Source organism: Dicentrarchus labrax, unplaced genomic scaffold (assembly GCF_905237075.1).
Source record: "Dicentrarchus labrax unplaced genomic scaffold, dlabrax2021, whole genome shotgun sequence".
Lineage (NCBI taxonomy): Eukaryota > Metazoa > Chordata > Actinopteri > Moronidae > Dicentrarchus > Dicentrarchus labrax.
Window position 1 is genome coordinate 3,580,719 of NW_026136703.1, and position 17,054 is coordinate 3,597,772.

At 38.6% G+C, this 17,054-nt stretch overlaps 1 protein-coding gene across 2 annotated transcripts in view; it reads right to left on the reverse strand.

The window, feature by feature from the left end:
* The window catches only part of adck1 (aarF domain containing kinase 1), an 84,551-nt gene that overhangs the window by 32,137 nt on the left and 35,360 nt on the right, over positions 1–17,054 (reverse strand). For both annotated transcript variants that reach the window (XM_051396291.1, XM_051396290.1), the window contains exons 5-6: positions 4,386–4,544; positions 2,297–2,455 (exon numbers count right to left, since the gene is read on the reverse strand). In XM_051396291.1, the coding sequence (XP_051252251.1) occupies positions 2,297–2,455; positions 4,386–4,544 (318 nt within the window). The remainder of the gene's footprint in view (positions 1–2,296; positions 2,456–4,385; positions 4,545–17,054) is intronic.

Consider the following 17,054-nt stretch of genomic DNA (forward strand, 5'->3'; position numbering starts at 1 on the left):
TTTGTTTTTGTGAAGCCATTCTGTGGCGTGTTTGGTGGACACAGACCCTTATCAGTCTTTTCGAAACCAAATAATTTCCATGCCAGAGAGGTAGACCCACGTCTCGGCACTAAATCATCTGAAGTACCGGTAGCTTCAGGGACTGGAGGTGCTTGCATTTTCTCTCTACCATCACAACGTGCTGCTAAACTGTTGCAAGGAGGATGCTAGCGAGCGGTCACGTGATCAAGTCATGTGATCACGTAGGCCCACTAGTCGTGTGACTGAATCCTGCCATGCTGTAGAGAGTGTTGCTGCACCGTGTATTAAGTGGATGTGAGGAGTTTCCGCGTGCGTATCAATATTTTTGGCGAAGTAATTTAAATACTCGATAATGAAAATTTTCACATCATCAAAACAACAATGATGATATTATCGCAAACGATACATATCGCCCACCTCTACTTGGGAATTCCTCTTCCCCTCAATCATTCCAAGCCGGCCAGGCACTGATGCAGCAAAGCAGGCCCAAATCATGATGTTTCCTCCACCATACTTTATGGTTGGGATGATATGCCCTTTCTAAGCCAGATGTAGTGCTGTGTTTTTTCCAAATAGTTCAATCTTTCATCAGTCCACAAAACATTTTGCCAATACCGCTGTGGAGTGTCAATGTGCTCTTTTGCAAACTTCAGGCGTGCAGCAATGTTCTTTTTAGTAAGCAGTGGCTTCCTTCGTAGTGTCCTGCCGAGGATACCCTGCTTGTTCAGTGTTTTACGTATTGTAGACTCATGAACAGAGATGTTCGCAAGTTCCAATGATGCCTTCAAATCTTTGGCTGTCATTCGGGGTTGTTTTGATGAGTCTTCGTTGTGCTCTTGGTGTCATTTTGACTGGGCGCCCACTTCTTGGTAGAGTAGCAACAGTCCCAAAGTGTCTCCATTTGTAGATTGTTTGCCTAACTGTAGACTGGTGAATTTCTAAAGTCTTTTAAATAACTTTGTAACCCTTGCCAGCTTTATGTAAATCAACAATTCTTGATCGTAGATCCTCTGAAAGCTCTTTTTGGCGAGGCATGGCTCACATAAGCGTGTTCTTCTTGTGCAGAGCAAACTCCAAAAGTTTGAGGGGTTTTTATCAGTCAAAGTAGCTGTAGTCCACACCTCCAAACTTATTATCTTAACAAGACTCCAGGTGTACTAAAACTTGACTCCAATTAGCTTTTTTGAGGTCATTAACTCAAGGGTGCACATACTTTTTCCACAAGCACTATGAGGTTTTTTTGGTTGTTCTCAATAAAGACATGAAAGATCAAAAAAATGTTGTGTTATTATTTTAGACACATTTTATTTGTCAATACCCTTGACTTAGATGAAGATCAGATCACATTTTATGACAAATTTATTCAGAAAACCATGAAATTCAAAAAGGTTCACATACTTTTTCTTGCCACAGTATCTCTATATCTAAACTAAACTTATACAAACTATAAGAAAAGTTCAGAGGGGGAGTATAGGGGCTGTGGTGTTCAAAGGATGAGGCAATGAAGGACTACGCTCAGTGTTGTGAGATATACAGCACTGATCTATCTAGAGTACTTCTTTAAGTGAAACTTAAGTTTAATGCTGACTGATCAAAAAGTACCAAGATTCAAGAAAATCTAAGAGCAGGAGTTATGGCTTGGCAAAAGTTTGGAAATTTGACTTTTTAATTATTATGTTAATTTCAGAGTTTTACTGGATGCATTGGAAGGCATTTGCACACAATTATCTTTCAGTCTGCCAAGTTTTATGTCTCTATCACATGCCAACTTATACAATTTCAAAAATGCAGAATAGAGAGAAGTGAATGACAGAAAAGAATACAAAAACCACAAATGCTTTAGCTCTCTGGGTTTGAACATCGAACAATGAAAGACAGCTGGGAAAAAGACGTCTAATTCACATTCACCAGAGCTAATAAAAGTTCTCAAACAGACGTATTAAGAAAAAGGACACCAGGAAATTAAATCATAATGGACATGAAGTCCAACTCTGTCTAGCAAAAGAAATATGATTTGCTGCGTTCTGCTAACCCCGCTCTGTTAGAATTCAGGAAGAGCTGAGAGGCAGTACAGAGGAAGCTGTCACACACATTCTGACCTCTATTAACTGTACTGAGTGCAATTTTAAATGCTATGGCCTTACATTCAAAGAGACCATTATTACCAGCTGTTTACTAGTATGTGTGCATCAAAAATAAATCCCATTGTGAACTCCATAAGCCTGTTATTATAAAATCCAAGTGGGAAAAAAAAATCACATTTTAACGTGCGTACCTTGAGAAAGGGGAAGTGGGCCAACATTTTGGTCACCTTCTCAGCATTGCGTCCCTCATTAAGGAAGTCTAGCTCCAGCGGCATGTTCTTCTTGGCCTCCTCCACCAACCACATGAAGGCAAAGTCTGGGAAGAGCCAATGGACGGCCCTCAACAACACCTTCAAATGACAAATCAGAATCACTGTCATTACACTAAAACAGGCGCGTACATATACAGTGATATCCTCTCAGTGGCTGACACATGCCAATATATATTACTACTGTCCAGAGTGTGGCTACAGGTAAAACAATAGCAATGTTATACTCCTATAGTATAGTACAGGAGCAGTGTTCTGCTCTTTATAATGTGTTAGTTTATCTTTCAAGGTGCACTGTGTAACACTTAAGACGATCTATTGTCAGAAATGGAATATATTATTCATAGCTATGTTTTCATTAGTGTATAATCACCTCAATATAGAAATCGTGTTATTGTTACCTTAAAATGAGCTGTTTTTCTCTTCAGTTCACTGCAGGTCGCCTTCTGGAGAGGCTGCCATGTTGAACCACCATGTTTCTACAGAAGCCCAGAAGGGACAAACCAAACACTGGCTCTAGATTGGGTTGAGTTTTGTGGCAACCATAGTGTCTTCTAAACGCTTCACAGCACAGACTGTCTACACAGGCCACACGCGCTATACGTGTGTTAACTTAACTCGAAGTGTATGTATTTTACGTTTCAAGAAAATTTTGCTTCCATTTGTTCGTTTCTTTCCATTTCTAAGGACCAGTGTGTAAGATTTAGGGGCATCTAGCAGTCAAGTTTCAACCAACTGAAACCCCTTGACTCAACCAAGCATGAAGCAGAACTACGGTGGCCCTATCTAAAGCCAGTGTTTGGTTTGTCCGTTCTGGGCTGCTGTAGAAACATGGCGCTTCAACATGGCAGAGGACCCTCTCCCTCTGTAGATAAAAACAGCTCATTCTAGGGTAACGAAAACCTGACGATTCCTATTTTCAGGTGATTATACAGTAATGAAACCACACCTATGAATATTATATTCCATTTCTGACAATAGATCCTCCTCAATGTTATGGTGACCTACAGTCCTGCTTTGCTACCAAGCTATCCATGCTACGCCTCCAGTGTAGACACGGTGTGAGGGTGGGGTTAGATGTTTCATGGACTTAAAAAGGTTCTATTAATTTGAGATGGTATTATTGAAATGTGAAGAAAAAGTATTTGAATTTTACTCTAAAACCAGATAAGTTCAATTAACTAAAAAAAATTGTTGAGGCTAATTACATCGGAAATCTTAAAACTAACTGGAAAACATTCTTGCTCCAGTAGCTTTAGTAATTTTAAGTGACACTGACTTAATTTTGTCATTTTTAATTGTACTGTGAAAACAAAATACCTAGTAATAAGTACTTAATCAGAATGTTTCTGTAGTTTAAAAAATTAAGTTAGTGTCACTTAAAATTACTAGTAAAAGCTGCTTCATCAAAAATCTGTCAACTTCCAAAATTGAGTTTGTGTTAAAATATTTAATGAAATCCATTTCAACAATTTTTTGGAGTTGAAATAACTTATTACATGACAGTGTAACGTTTCAGCATATTGGGATGTATACTTGGAAGCAAGAATCTTGGTTTTAGGTTTGATCCTATTCTCTCTTTTGATGACCACATTAAAGAAATTGCCTTTTCTCACCTACAAAACATTCTGTCTTTTCTGTCCATGGCTGATGCAGAAACCCTAATTCACGAGTTTGTTTTGTCCAGATTTGATTATTGTAATGCCTATTTGTCAGGCCTGCTGTGTGCTAGTGCTAAAAGTCTTACAATGGTTCATAATTCTGCAACTAGAATTTGAACTAAAACTAGAAACTCTGCTCCATATTCATCCATATTCTTCCTATACTGTATGCTTACAGTCCCTCCATAATTTGCTCTAATATGATGTGCAGATTGAAAGGCCTGAAACTGATCTGAACTTTTTTATATCTTTTTTCCTGCCTTGCACACGAGTTGCATTTTGTGTGCAGGGAAGCCATCTGGAAACCCCAACACCTCTTCAGTTATTTCAAAGTAGTTCAACAGACTTACTTCTATCACCGCTATGTCCTTGGAGCTCTGTCTCTGGACTTTGGGGTGTTGGACTTTGACGGCCACTGTCCTCCCATCATGCAGCACTGCCTTGTGGACCTGGGCTAAGGAGGCTGCACCCTGAGGCTTCTCCTCAAAGGAGACAAATAACTCTGACAGCTGCAGGACAGAGATAGGAGAAGAGAAGGAAAGAGTGGGAGACAGAAGAGGGTGAACGAGGGACAGAGAATGATAAAGAGGACGGGAGGAAAAGGGGCGTGAAGATGGGAGTGGGAGAGAAGTGTAATCATCAATCTGATCTTTGTTTATGAGCTATTATTAGATACTCTTAAACTGAAGGAGGGCAGAGGTGTACACATATGTATAAATATGATTAATTCTGTGAAATGAGGTGAACCGATTTATGTGCAGTGATGTTGCTGCTGCTGATGGTTGGTATTAGGCTTGTGTTTGAGACTGTTAAACTGAAACTTACCCAACCACCAAAGCTTTAGACTTGAGAGGTGGGGGACCAAAACAGAAGGGCCCAGGACCAGACAAATAATCATTTTAAGTGACACTATGACGACTGTGAATTCTCAAATAGTGGCCTTTATCTGAGACAGACTTATATTAGGAAGAGAGGCCTTTATTTCACATTTCACTGTTTTATAAGTATCCTTTATCATCCTTTATTATATTTCAGCAAGGACCTTCTCTGTTTGTTGTTCTGAACTGCTAATTTGCTCTACAAACTCTAAACTTTCTTCGTGTTTAGCATTATTTTTGTATAATGTGTATTTCCACAGTGCTAATTCTATCAGCACAACAATAAAGCCATGTTTTACTTAACATTCAGCAATTGTGTAGATGTGAGTTGGGGGGTGTCAAAGAAACTGTTTTAAAAGAGTGTTAGGATCAATGAAGTCCTGTGTTGATCATCATCCCATACAAGCTATGGTCAACATCTCTTACTGAATATCAATGAATACAAGTCAAATGGTAAGTCTGGTAATACTCGAGTAAGCCTGTCCAAAACAATTAAAAACACATCAATACGCCACTGTTTCACTGGGTAACATGTTCCTTCATTACCATGAACACACTGTGGTTTATTTGGACCTCCGTCCTGCTCAACCAAATACTAATTAGAACAGTGATGCCCAACCAAGGGTACACTAACCCTACACTACAAAAAAATGTCCAGAAAGTAAAACTGCATTTTTTCTGGGAAATTAGTCTTACTTTTTGTCTAAAAAAAGAAAAATAATCTTGTCTAGCGTGTTTTGCATTACAAAATAAATCTTGTTGTAATAAAATATCTAATAAGATATTACAGCTAATATTGAGCTCAATTTAACAAGTTACAACAATGGTTTGCATAATATCCCAGCAGAGGAATAAATTGACCAAAATACTTATTTTAACAAATTCTATCTTAAATAACTGAGCTTTCATTGCTTGTTATAAGCACTCCTTGCTCACATTTCTGCCATTTTACTATGGCCCACAACAGTCTTTCAGTGGCTAAATATTTATGTTAGTTTTATGATATCCAGCCAACAAGAAAATTGCCTTCCCCCATTGGCATCTTTTTTTTTTTTGCTCAATAAAAGAACATTTGATAATATTTAAGAATATTTGGCTTTTTTCTAGAAGGGCTGTTTTTGCAGTAACCTGGGGTACTTGAAAAGATTGTGGAGTAACTTAATTAATTAAAAAACACAGAAATAGCCACTAGTAATGCATAAATAGTTGAAAAAGTTAGCTTAAAGTGGATACATGGTTGAAACATCCAGCTTGTGCCACAAGCATGAATGACAGTTCAACTGTATGAAAAAATATTGTCAGCCCAATTTAAAATGGTATCACTAGTTGGAATATAATTGGTGGGGTACTTAAGTTCATCTGACAGGACTGTGGGGATACATCTGGGAAAAAAGTTTGGGAACGACTGCACTAGAGCACCACATGTGTATTAATCAGCCACTGAAAATAGACTCAGTTTTAGGAAATTACAGAGACTTTTTTAAAACCTTAAACTATATATATATATATATATCTGTGTGTGTGTGTGTGTGTGTGTGTGTTTGAAGATTTACGTTTTCAATAGGAAACAATGGGCATCGAGCTGAGTAGAGCTGGGGATTTGCAAGAGTCTGCCGATAAAATACGTATGACGATACAGGGGTTACAATATATTGCGAAACTGTAAGGTAGGCGATACTGCGATTTCTTATTTTTAATCTAATTTTAGAAGAGTAGTATAGTATAAAGAAAAACAGCAGATTATAGTATAGTATAGTATAGTATAAAAAGAAAACACCACCATTTGCATAAAATCTGAATAAAAAAATACATTTAGTTTCTAATGCAACCAGATACAATAATACAGTGTTTTTGACGATTGATACATATCACCAAACAGAATATCACAATACAATATTTTTTGATATTTTCTCACACCCTTAGAACTGAGAGCTGCAGACGACGATGGGGAAGTCAGAAAGTATTGAGACAATAACAAAATTATAAATTAAAGCTGCAAGCAGTGATGAACGGGCCCTTGCACTCCACGCAACTCGGGGTGTGCTGCGACCGGGTCACCTGCCGGTGTAACACATGCGGACCACAACATGAAAATTTCATGTAAATCAGATCAAAATTTTTTCTAGTCTTCCTACCACTCCAAGCACTTTCACACTACATTCGTGCTTTCACACACATTGACACAGCGAAGGCAAAGCCCATCGAACAGGAACTAACTAATTCATACACATTCACATTCACACACCGATGCACAGCATCGGGAGCACTCACTATTACTGAATATTATCACATAGAAGTGTTCAGGACTCTTATCAGGCAAGTAAAGTTTGGAGCCGAACGGACAATGTACACTCAAGTTATAGCAAATTTGTGTGTTCTGGTGGTCCATCAAAATTGGACGCCACACCACACCACGCCACGGACACGCCCTTTCACAAACCGTCACCACAATCATGAAACATCATCAACAACATGTTTTGCATTTCCTGACAAAATTTCAGCTGGATCTGATCATCCTGCTAGAAGTAGAACATGGAAGTATAAAACGTGACATTTCCTTTTACCACTAGGTGGCGCTCTCACTATTACTGAATATTATCACATAGACGTGTTCAGGGCGGGACTCTTATCAAACATGTGAAGTTTTGTTGAAATCGGATCATGTACGCAGAAGTTATGACAACTCCCTCTTTCATGGCGAGTAAATAGCACAACTTTTAATCATGAATGTCTTTAGATGGCTGTGTCCAAATCTGAAGTCGATCCGATAAATTCCATGGAGGAGTTTGTTGAATTACATGTGCAAATCGCCAGAAATTACCGCTAAATCCAAAATGGCCGACTTCCCATTGGGTTTGGGATATGGCGCCCACTGAATTTTTTGTTCGTCTGGATAAGATCTTGGCGTGTGCTGATTTTTATGCATATTGTTGAAAGGGGCCCCGTGGTACAGTTTATGGGCCCCATGAGGGGCCATTTTGCCATGCTCATAGTGGACCCCTAGAAAATACGAAAATTTTTGCCACAGCTGACATGTGTGGCATGTTTCGTGAGTTTTCGAGCATGTTGCAGCCTCCAAATATGCTTTCGTTTGGGAGGAATAATAATAACAAGAATTCCTTCAATTACAATAGGGACTTCGCACGGTCAGTGCTCGGGCCCTAATGATTGCCAGCCTTGCCCTAACATCTTTTACAATGTGTTTGTTCACCACCATCAGACTATATATTGTATTTAAAACTGACATAGTATTAATATGATAAAAAGGTGGCTTATTTCTTTCTTTCTTTCAAAACTGGACACAGAGTATTAGAATGAATGCCGCTGTGTCTGCTTTCCACTTTGTTTCAATCTATACACTAATAACTGTAGGAGTAGCCATCACAATACAATCTGCTGATGAGCAACAGTAAGCTTAATTCAGGAGGACGGATGTAATTACAGGGGGAGACTGATATGGTTTTCTTTTAGTGTTATAAGGGTAATTTCCTTATACAAAATATAAAAAACAAAACAAAGGAAATGGTATTTGTGCTGGAGAAAACAAACCTTCATGGGGAGAAACAACACCAGTATACATACTTGGGAATAGTGGGAGTCTCTGGATCCAGTAACAGAATACTATATGCTGTTTTTACAGAAACATCAGTCTTGGGGCTGACTGTGTAGAGTAAGAAGCATATTTATCATAATGTGAATGTACAGAGACAGGCACAGGGTTTTCTGCAGCTGCTGTAAAGATGCTAGTCCACTGTTTCCTTTTGATATGCTCTGCCCTCCCACAAATCTCTTATCACAGCGCTGAGCATTAGCACCCAGTGTGCCCTTTGAGCAGAGGTAGTCCCTCATTAGCTTCCACTCATCTCTGTGGACACACAGAACACACACACGTAAATTAGTGTGTGGGTTTGAAGGTTAAATAGGCTTCCCAAGGGACCTGGAGTCATTAGAACAGACTTATTGTATGCTTTGGAACCTCCACACTGGCCCGAGGCTTCCCTGCCTCAGGGATACAAACCTGTTAACGGAACAAGAAAAGGCAGCGTAAAGAACACAGGCCCACACATTGTATCACCTTCATGCACTTGAAGTATCTGGTATTTGCTGTGCTAGGGCTTTCACCAGAGAAACCTCCACAAGGTACAGTATCTGGCTCATTATTAACCACTAATCCAAGACACCTCCAGAGATGGCAGGAGAACAACAGTGAGGATGGAAACAATCTTGCAACGGTGACTGATTTGTTTTGTACAGTAACAATCTGGTACATCCACCTTCTGCCTCTAATGTAAAACCTAAACTGCCTATGGAAAGAAGAGCAGGTCAAAGCCAGAAGAACTGGAACTGCTACCATCAACACCAGTCTCGTGCTCAAACGGGCGATTCCAAGGACTCCAAGGACAGGTAGACATAACCCACTCACCAGAGAAAATCAACATGTAGAGCCGGGCTCTCAGGTTGTTCATTTTCTACAGATATTGCGATAATACCGTTATCATGACTGCCCTTGGTCACAAACTAGGATTCAAAGGTGTTTTTTTTTTTTAAATCAATGATAGCAATAAAACTGTTGATTGTACAATTCTTAAATTTGATCAATGTTACAACCTGGCTCAAGGAAGAATAAATGGGGGAGAGCCCACTCTACCACTCAAAAGTTTGGGGTCATATATTGACGTTTTTCTTCTTTCCTTCAATAACAACGATAAAAACTGTATAATTCAGACACCAAATGTATTATTTACATTTGAAATAATTTTGGAGAAGAAGAATTAAATGATTTAAACCTCTGTTTAGTCGATGTCACACCCTGTCACAAGGGTGCAACAGGGGAGAATACTATCCCCAAATACCCTTCTGTTTTGAATTTGTTTTCCAGTCCAAAAAAGGTTTAAACTGTGATTTGCCAGCCCTGCTGATATTCAATAGTACTAACCCTAGACCAACCTCCTATTTCTATTTTTAAGTTTTAAGGATAGCTTTGCCAGAGCAACATGCCTGTTAATTCCAGCTTGTTTGAGACATTAATGTGCACCTGGCACTGATGGCACTGTTTATATGTGCAGAGATTTTGATACTACGCTTCCGGCTTCTTTGACTAATTCTGATTTATTATAACTTACTTAATTGTAGCTCAAATTGATCTTTGTCTCTGTCTGCCATTTCAATTGTCAACAATTCAAAGGACAGCTGTCTGGTTGAACCATTTTACAATGTTTTGTTCTCCATGTACAAAAGATTACTTTTTTTGCAAACCCTTCATACAAAATATAACTCTTTCTACTTTCTTTCTACAACTTAAAAGCATAAAAGACGATCCAGACATACAGAGTAGTCCTCTCAGCCATCTGACTGTAGCAAATCAAGCTTTTTTGTCAAGGGACCCCAAACCTCTGAGTGGTAGTGTATTTTTACCCAACAGAGATTTGTTCTTGTCATCTGTTCCATTGTGGTAGCACTCACAAACTAACTGCTTTTACATTCCAGGACATTCTGAGTTCCCATCCACCACTGCAGAAACGATCTGTACCATCTGAAAAGCCAAATGCTTGATACAGACATGTCTTTGGTCTTTTGTTATTATTCATTTAATGACCATCAAATATTTGCTCCCATGCAGTAGACTAGTTTATATCTACTTGTGTCTATATTTATAATACAGACCATCAACCCCAAGTTAATGACATCTCTGCTGTATCTTAAAGCTTGACATTTTTGTTATTCATTTTCAGCATTTCTGCAAATGGTCAAATCGGAAGAACGGTCACTATTTTTACTTTTCAGAGCCCTTTAAGAAATCTGATGGTTAATACTTCACCAAAGGTATGGCAATCATACCATAATCTAAGACCATGGCCTCGCACTGCACTGGCTTCACTTTTTTTCTCATCTATTACTACAGTATGGTATTTAGCAAGCTCTAGTTCTTAATTTTTTTAGCAGTCATTGGTAGTGAAATTTTTAATTCTAATTCAACAATTTTCATAAAAACAAAATCATGCAAGTAAATGTGAAATGAGAAAAAGAGAATCTAACACAAAGCAGTGGAGAAGTTAAAACATAGGAATAAAATATAATATTAGAGTAAAATAAAATAAAATATAAAATGTAATACTGTGGTAGACTGCTGTACAGTAGTGATAAAATGAATAAACTATAATGTAGGAAATGTAAGTGCTTAATGAGAACTAGTCAGGGACAGGTAAGAACATGATGTAGACAGGTAATACATACATATACATATACAAATATAGGCTCGCGACAGGATGTCAAAAATATAATCCGGCCTGCAAGATTATTAGTTTGTTAATATTTTTTTTCTAGTTGTTTCATATGAATTTAAACTACCCATTCATATACAATCAATAAAAATAAATTATTGATTGAAATAAATTCTCTTTTTAAATTTTTGGCACAAAATAATGGCAAAGGTGCCTGCAAATGCGTGCAGAGGGTTGATGAAAAAAGAGCAGGTTCTGGGCCTTTATTTGTTGTTTGGCATTGAAACTTTGAGTTTGAGACACCTGGTTTAACAGCTTGTAAACTGTAGCAAAATAAAAATATATGTATACTGTGATATGTGCAGGTGTATATATATATATATATATATATATATATATATATAGCACGCTTGGCTTGTGTTGGGTTTGGCTGGGAGAAAGAATGAACTATCTTCCTTCATATTCATACTTCAAACAGTAGCAAGGGGGGGAATTCCCCTGCTGTTTGTACCTAGTGAAACATAAAAAGAGGCTAATTTGAACACGATGTTGGCCCATCAGGTAGAGGCTGAACATGAGCCCTGTAGAAGATGCCATCGGATGATGAATTATGCAAGCAGCACGGGATCCTGTGTGGGAACAGCTGAGTTATTCATTATGCAAATATGCTAAATGGAATGAAATTGTCTGCACCCACCAGTGTCTACCCACTATGACGATGAGCATCCGATGGGATCTGGCATGCAAAGAGTGCTTTCATGGGTTACGGAAACGTGTAATTTCTCAGGTGGGCCTGTCACTTTAAGCAACAGCAAGAAATCTGAGAAATTAAGATAATTGGATGATTTTCAGATAATGTTAAAAAAAGAAAGTGGGCACTAGCGGCCCAAACTCTTTGTCACTTTTGCAGTGTCCGCAGGTCTAGTTGTGACACCGGTGCCTGTAGAATCTGGTTCAAACACTCTCCTACCGCCCAGTCACTGCTTATGTTAATCTCAGCTGTGGAGTTAATAAACATGGTAATGTATGCGCATGGGCCCCGCTCCCAGAGGGCAGACCCGCAGTGACATACGTTTCCTGAAATGAGTTATGGCACAAATAAAATGGCCCCCGGGGCCTCACAGTTGGATGGCAACACATCGTTGTCTGTGTCAGCATGGCAAGGTGGCCATTTTGGCTGCTGGCGGCCGGCCACAGCCGCAGCTGGTGAAGACACATAAATCATTACAGCGTGCAAGAGAAGAAATGAGAGATATTGCTTTACTGAGAAAACTCTAACATCCCTGTCTGAATGTAAGGCTCAGGGTCTGGTAATAAAGAAGGAATCTGTATATGCAGACTGTTTGATTTACCTCAACTGCAGAGGGAAGTAGGCCTTTAGTTGATACAGACTAACACTACAGGAATACCTCTTTTAAGTTCATAATTTCTCCTGCATTATTCTTATATTTGATCATATTTTATTATGAAGATTCGTTTTATGATCCCCTCCTGTTTTGATTTGCTCCTTCAGAGTCACATCATCCTCCCTGCAGATCTCTCTCCTCTGACAGAAAACTGTTGTTTTATTTATCAAGGATATTTTAATATTTTTTCACATTCCAATTCCAATATCTGAATATTCTTAAGAATTAAAAGTTCATTGCTCTTTTGAAGGGTGTACTTTCATAATTATGCTCATCATTATATCAGTGGCATGAAATGGTCTTAAATTGACAATAATGTTTATCCAATTATTTTAGAGACAATATATCGTCCAAACAAAAGTACTTATCAGAACAGATCTCCCATTAAAGGAAGCCAAACAATAATGTCTGGGGATAACTTGCCTGTGATTGGCCAGACGGTAGGCTATATGTCCATTGAGCTCCTGGCTGTGTGCAGTGGCCCCATTAGGTCTCTTATTAATATTACTGGTTGGAGGCCAGCTGGTTTTCACTAGACTATGGCTGGCATAAATGGAGTATAATATTCAGAGGTATGTTTTCATTAGTGTATAATCATCTGTACAAAAGAATCTCTGTGTTTTTGATACCTTAGAATGAGCAGTTTGTATCGACTGGCTCTAGAGAGGGCTTTTCGCAAGTCCGCAGACACCATAGTTCCTTCTACACACTGAGCGGTATTCAAATGGTTGCAATCTGCAACTTCACTGACAGACGCCATTACATCCTATACAGTGGTCCAAAATCTCATTGCCCAAAAATATAACCAAAACAAGACTAATATTTTAGCAGCAGGATAATCCAGTCAAGTTACAAAACATACCACCATTGGCAGAAAGGTTTCATCTTTTATTATTTGGCTCATCGTGGACAATCCCAGTTTGGTTACTAGAACGCACTGCGTCTTCCTGAACGTCCACAGATGTCCCTACACTCGTGCCACCCTGCCTTGACAAGACCCCAAGTACCCATGATGCACTCATGCTTTCTTCTGTTACGCCTCTCAGCACCAACTAAGTGTAATATTCGGCTTGGAAACAGATTCTGTTTGGTAAAACGACATATTGCACAAGCTGTCCTTTCAGCAGTTTTACTGTGGAGGGGGAAATGACAGCCAGAACTCAGGCAAGGCTCTCCAAATCCATGCACAGTGGGAATGCATATGCCACCACAAATGGTGCTGAAAACAGCACGGCACCACGCACTACTCTCTGCTCACTACTTGTATATGAGAATATCCAACAGGCACGAGAATGCAAGCACGTGTTAAAAATAAGGCATGTGTAGTCAGAACGGAAATGATGCTGAAGCCGCTCCCCTGACTCCAGAGCTGCCTGGCACTGCTCATCAGTGTCACTTCTTCTCCTGCCACTCCAAAAAGGGAGGAAGGGCTGATTCACTCTGCTGCCGACTTTGTACATAGAGGAGCTATATTACCGTCTTTTCATGGATAATGACGTGCCACACAGATACAGGAAGAAATCAAACTGAATGCACACCTTAATTTAAAAAACATGAATAAGAAAGAGGAGAAAATTGTATAGTAGTGGCTTTGAATTACAGGGGAGCAGTTTGAATTGACTGTGACTGCAGCTCGTATTCATCTGATTAGCACATTCCACTGGTTTATAATTGTTTTACTAGATGTGAGAGGAAAAATTATTTAGCAAACTTTTTCAGATTATGTAATGTATTCATTATTTAACAAGAATTGTTGTGTTTCACATTTCAATATGTGTTTTGCCAAAAATATGTGAGACAGATAATCTGTGAAAAAATCTGAGAAAGGTAGTTGATTGTTGAGTCTCATTTGCAGAATTTCAAAACCAAACGCTGGGAATAACACTCAACAATCAACTGTCTTCAAGCCTCCAACTCAAAGCATCTTAGTCTATCTTTCTTGGCTCTGATTGGTTGTTTTCGTTGAAGCCCGGTGGATTCTTGCAAATGCCATTAGGAATGCTTTAAGGACCCAGAGGAACCAGATTTTTTCCTGTCTTGTCCTGTCTCAAGTACTTCTGTAGTGAAAGATTCAGCAATAATGACAAAAAGTTACTTTTATAAAAGTGACCTACTGCAGCTTTAAGTATTCAAAGTAATATTTTTCAAATGTTCTATTGCACAAGAAACAAATTAGTTCCAGCAGATGTTTCAGTTATGCACCGGTATAGTGGTATATGAAAAATTCAAATCATACAGGAAATGAAAACGGGTATACCGGTTCATCCCGATGATCACCCTGCACTAGTCTACGCTGCTGGAAACTTTCAACAACAAGGAGTAATGGTGGAGAGGAACAAACAGTTCAAAGCTTGTTGTAATTACTGTAAAAGTATAATTTCAAGTAAGGGTAGAAACACCAGCAATATGATTAAACATCTTTCTATGCAAAAGGGTTAAATTCCAGGAATGCCTGTACGCCTGAGGACCTGCTCCCTCTATAGATAACAGCTCATTCTAAGGTAAGAGAAACACAACAACTCTTATATTCAGGTGATTATACACTGATGAAACCATAGCTATGAAGATTATATTCCATTTCTGCCAATAGATCCTCCTAAATGTTACACACTGGACCTTTAAAGGCTGAGGCAGTTGATATTCTATACTTCTGTCATTGTCAACAAATGCCATGAAAAGACGAGCAATGAACTGATGCTGCTAACAAGTACTAGTTTGCGTCTTAGACATTTGTTGCTAAAAAAATAAACACCAAGCTGATACTTGGTGAGAAGAACTTTGCAGTTCACCCTGAATATTAGTGCCGCCTTTCATTTGTTAAGGCGTTACAAATCAGTGATGCCTGGATGTCTGGATGCTGTAGTGTGATGATCAGTGTAGGAAAATGATAGTGTAACAATAAACACAACTGGTGAATCAAGTGATAGCAGTTATTATATACCTTAGTTATTATTGGTTAGCATTACAAGCATGCATAGTATTTTATATATGTTATGTTAAGAAAAATACCACCCGTTTGTCTATCACTCAGTGGGAGCTACTTCTTTTTCTCCTTAAGGATTATATGAAAATATGCCCCATCAGATATCAGATACTGAGAATCACAAGCTGCTGGCAGACAGAAAAGCTGAGTGTTCACCAATCAGACCTCAAAGGCTGTGATTGAACAATCACAGTGTACACTGTGCTGAAAGCCATATCAGAGAATTAAAATGACAGTCAGTGGCAAAACAGATACAGCAGTCAATGCTTGTCTGAATATTTGTTTATTATTTAGATTTTACCATGGTACCATTTCTTATGCAGTCATTAGCCGTGTTTCAATCAACATATTTTAATTTCCATTAGGAAAAAGTTGACGGAAACCGCAAACTTCAAAAAAACTTGATGTGGTTCCTGCCTTTTTCAAAAAGGAGTTAATGCACTTAATGGAAGATGAAAACACTTTTTCTAAAGTAGCAAGTATTTAACTCACATGATTGATCAGCTGTTTCTGCTCCATCTTCGTCTTTGGACAGCATGAAACCATGGCTGTATAAAGAGAAGTGGATACAGTGTTGGAGGTGGCGTCTCGTTCATTTCTATGAAGCTAAAAAAGCAACTTCCTGCTGCAAAAAAATGACCCGGATGAATACTGTGCATCCTCTATGGGCCACAGTGGCAGTAGAGACTTGTAGAGCCCTCTGTTAACTTAAATGTGAATAAATAATTGAATCTTGTAAATTCTTCTAGACTTCACGGATACAATTTTGACTGTGAACTGATTCCTTTTGCCAGGGTTGTGACACTCAAAACAATGCATCCACACACACACTTCTTTCCCAATGTAAGCTTGTGGGAAAAAGTCTTTTTGGGCTGGTGTGCATCATGTGATGGACGCCATTGCGGTAATTACATTTCACTGCTGTCTGGCCACTATGTCAAATCGGCTTCAAAGCCCAGCACTCTTCTTGGGGGCTTGCATGAAACATGGATGATAGTAGTCGACATGAAAGAATGATTACAACTTGCCAAACTGAAAAAATCCTGTAGACATCTCTCCATTTTTCTCTCATAGACTGCGACTGGTTTTATCTCATCTTCATCCCTGCTATAGCCTCAGTTATTCCTTCCAAACCTTTTCTTTCGCATTTTTGTTTAATTTTTCTTTTTCATGCCAGCATTTCAAAAGTTCTCTTCAAGTCTGCTTGACAGACAGAAACACAGTAAACTTGGCCTGAGGAGATACTATACTATTTAGCCAATGGGATTATTTGTTAGTGACACAGACAAAAGGCAATATATCAATATGTATAATTAAATGATTCAATCATCAATCATCACAGAAAATTATTTGTTATGTAATAACTATGGAATACACCATATAGTAAAACTGATTTTGGGGAAAAGATGTTTCGAATGGAGCACATTTGTTTTGCTGACTTGCAAAACAAGTTATAAAAGGTCATCATCTTCAGTAACAGATGCAGTGGAAGAAAATATACAAGATAGAAGCCATAAGAGTTTTTATCTAC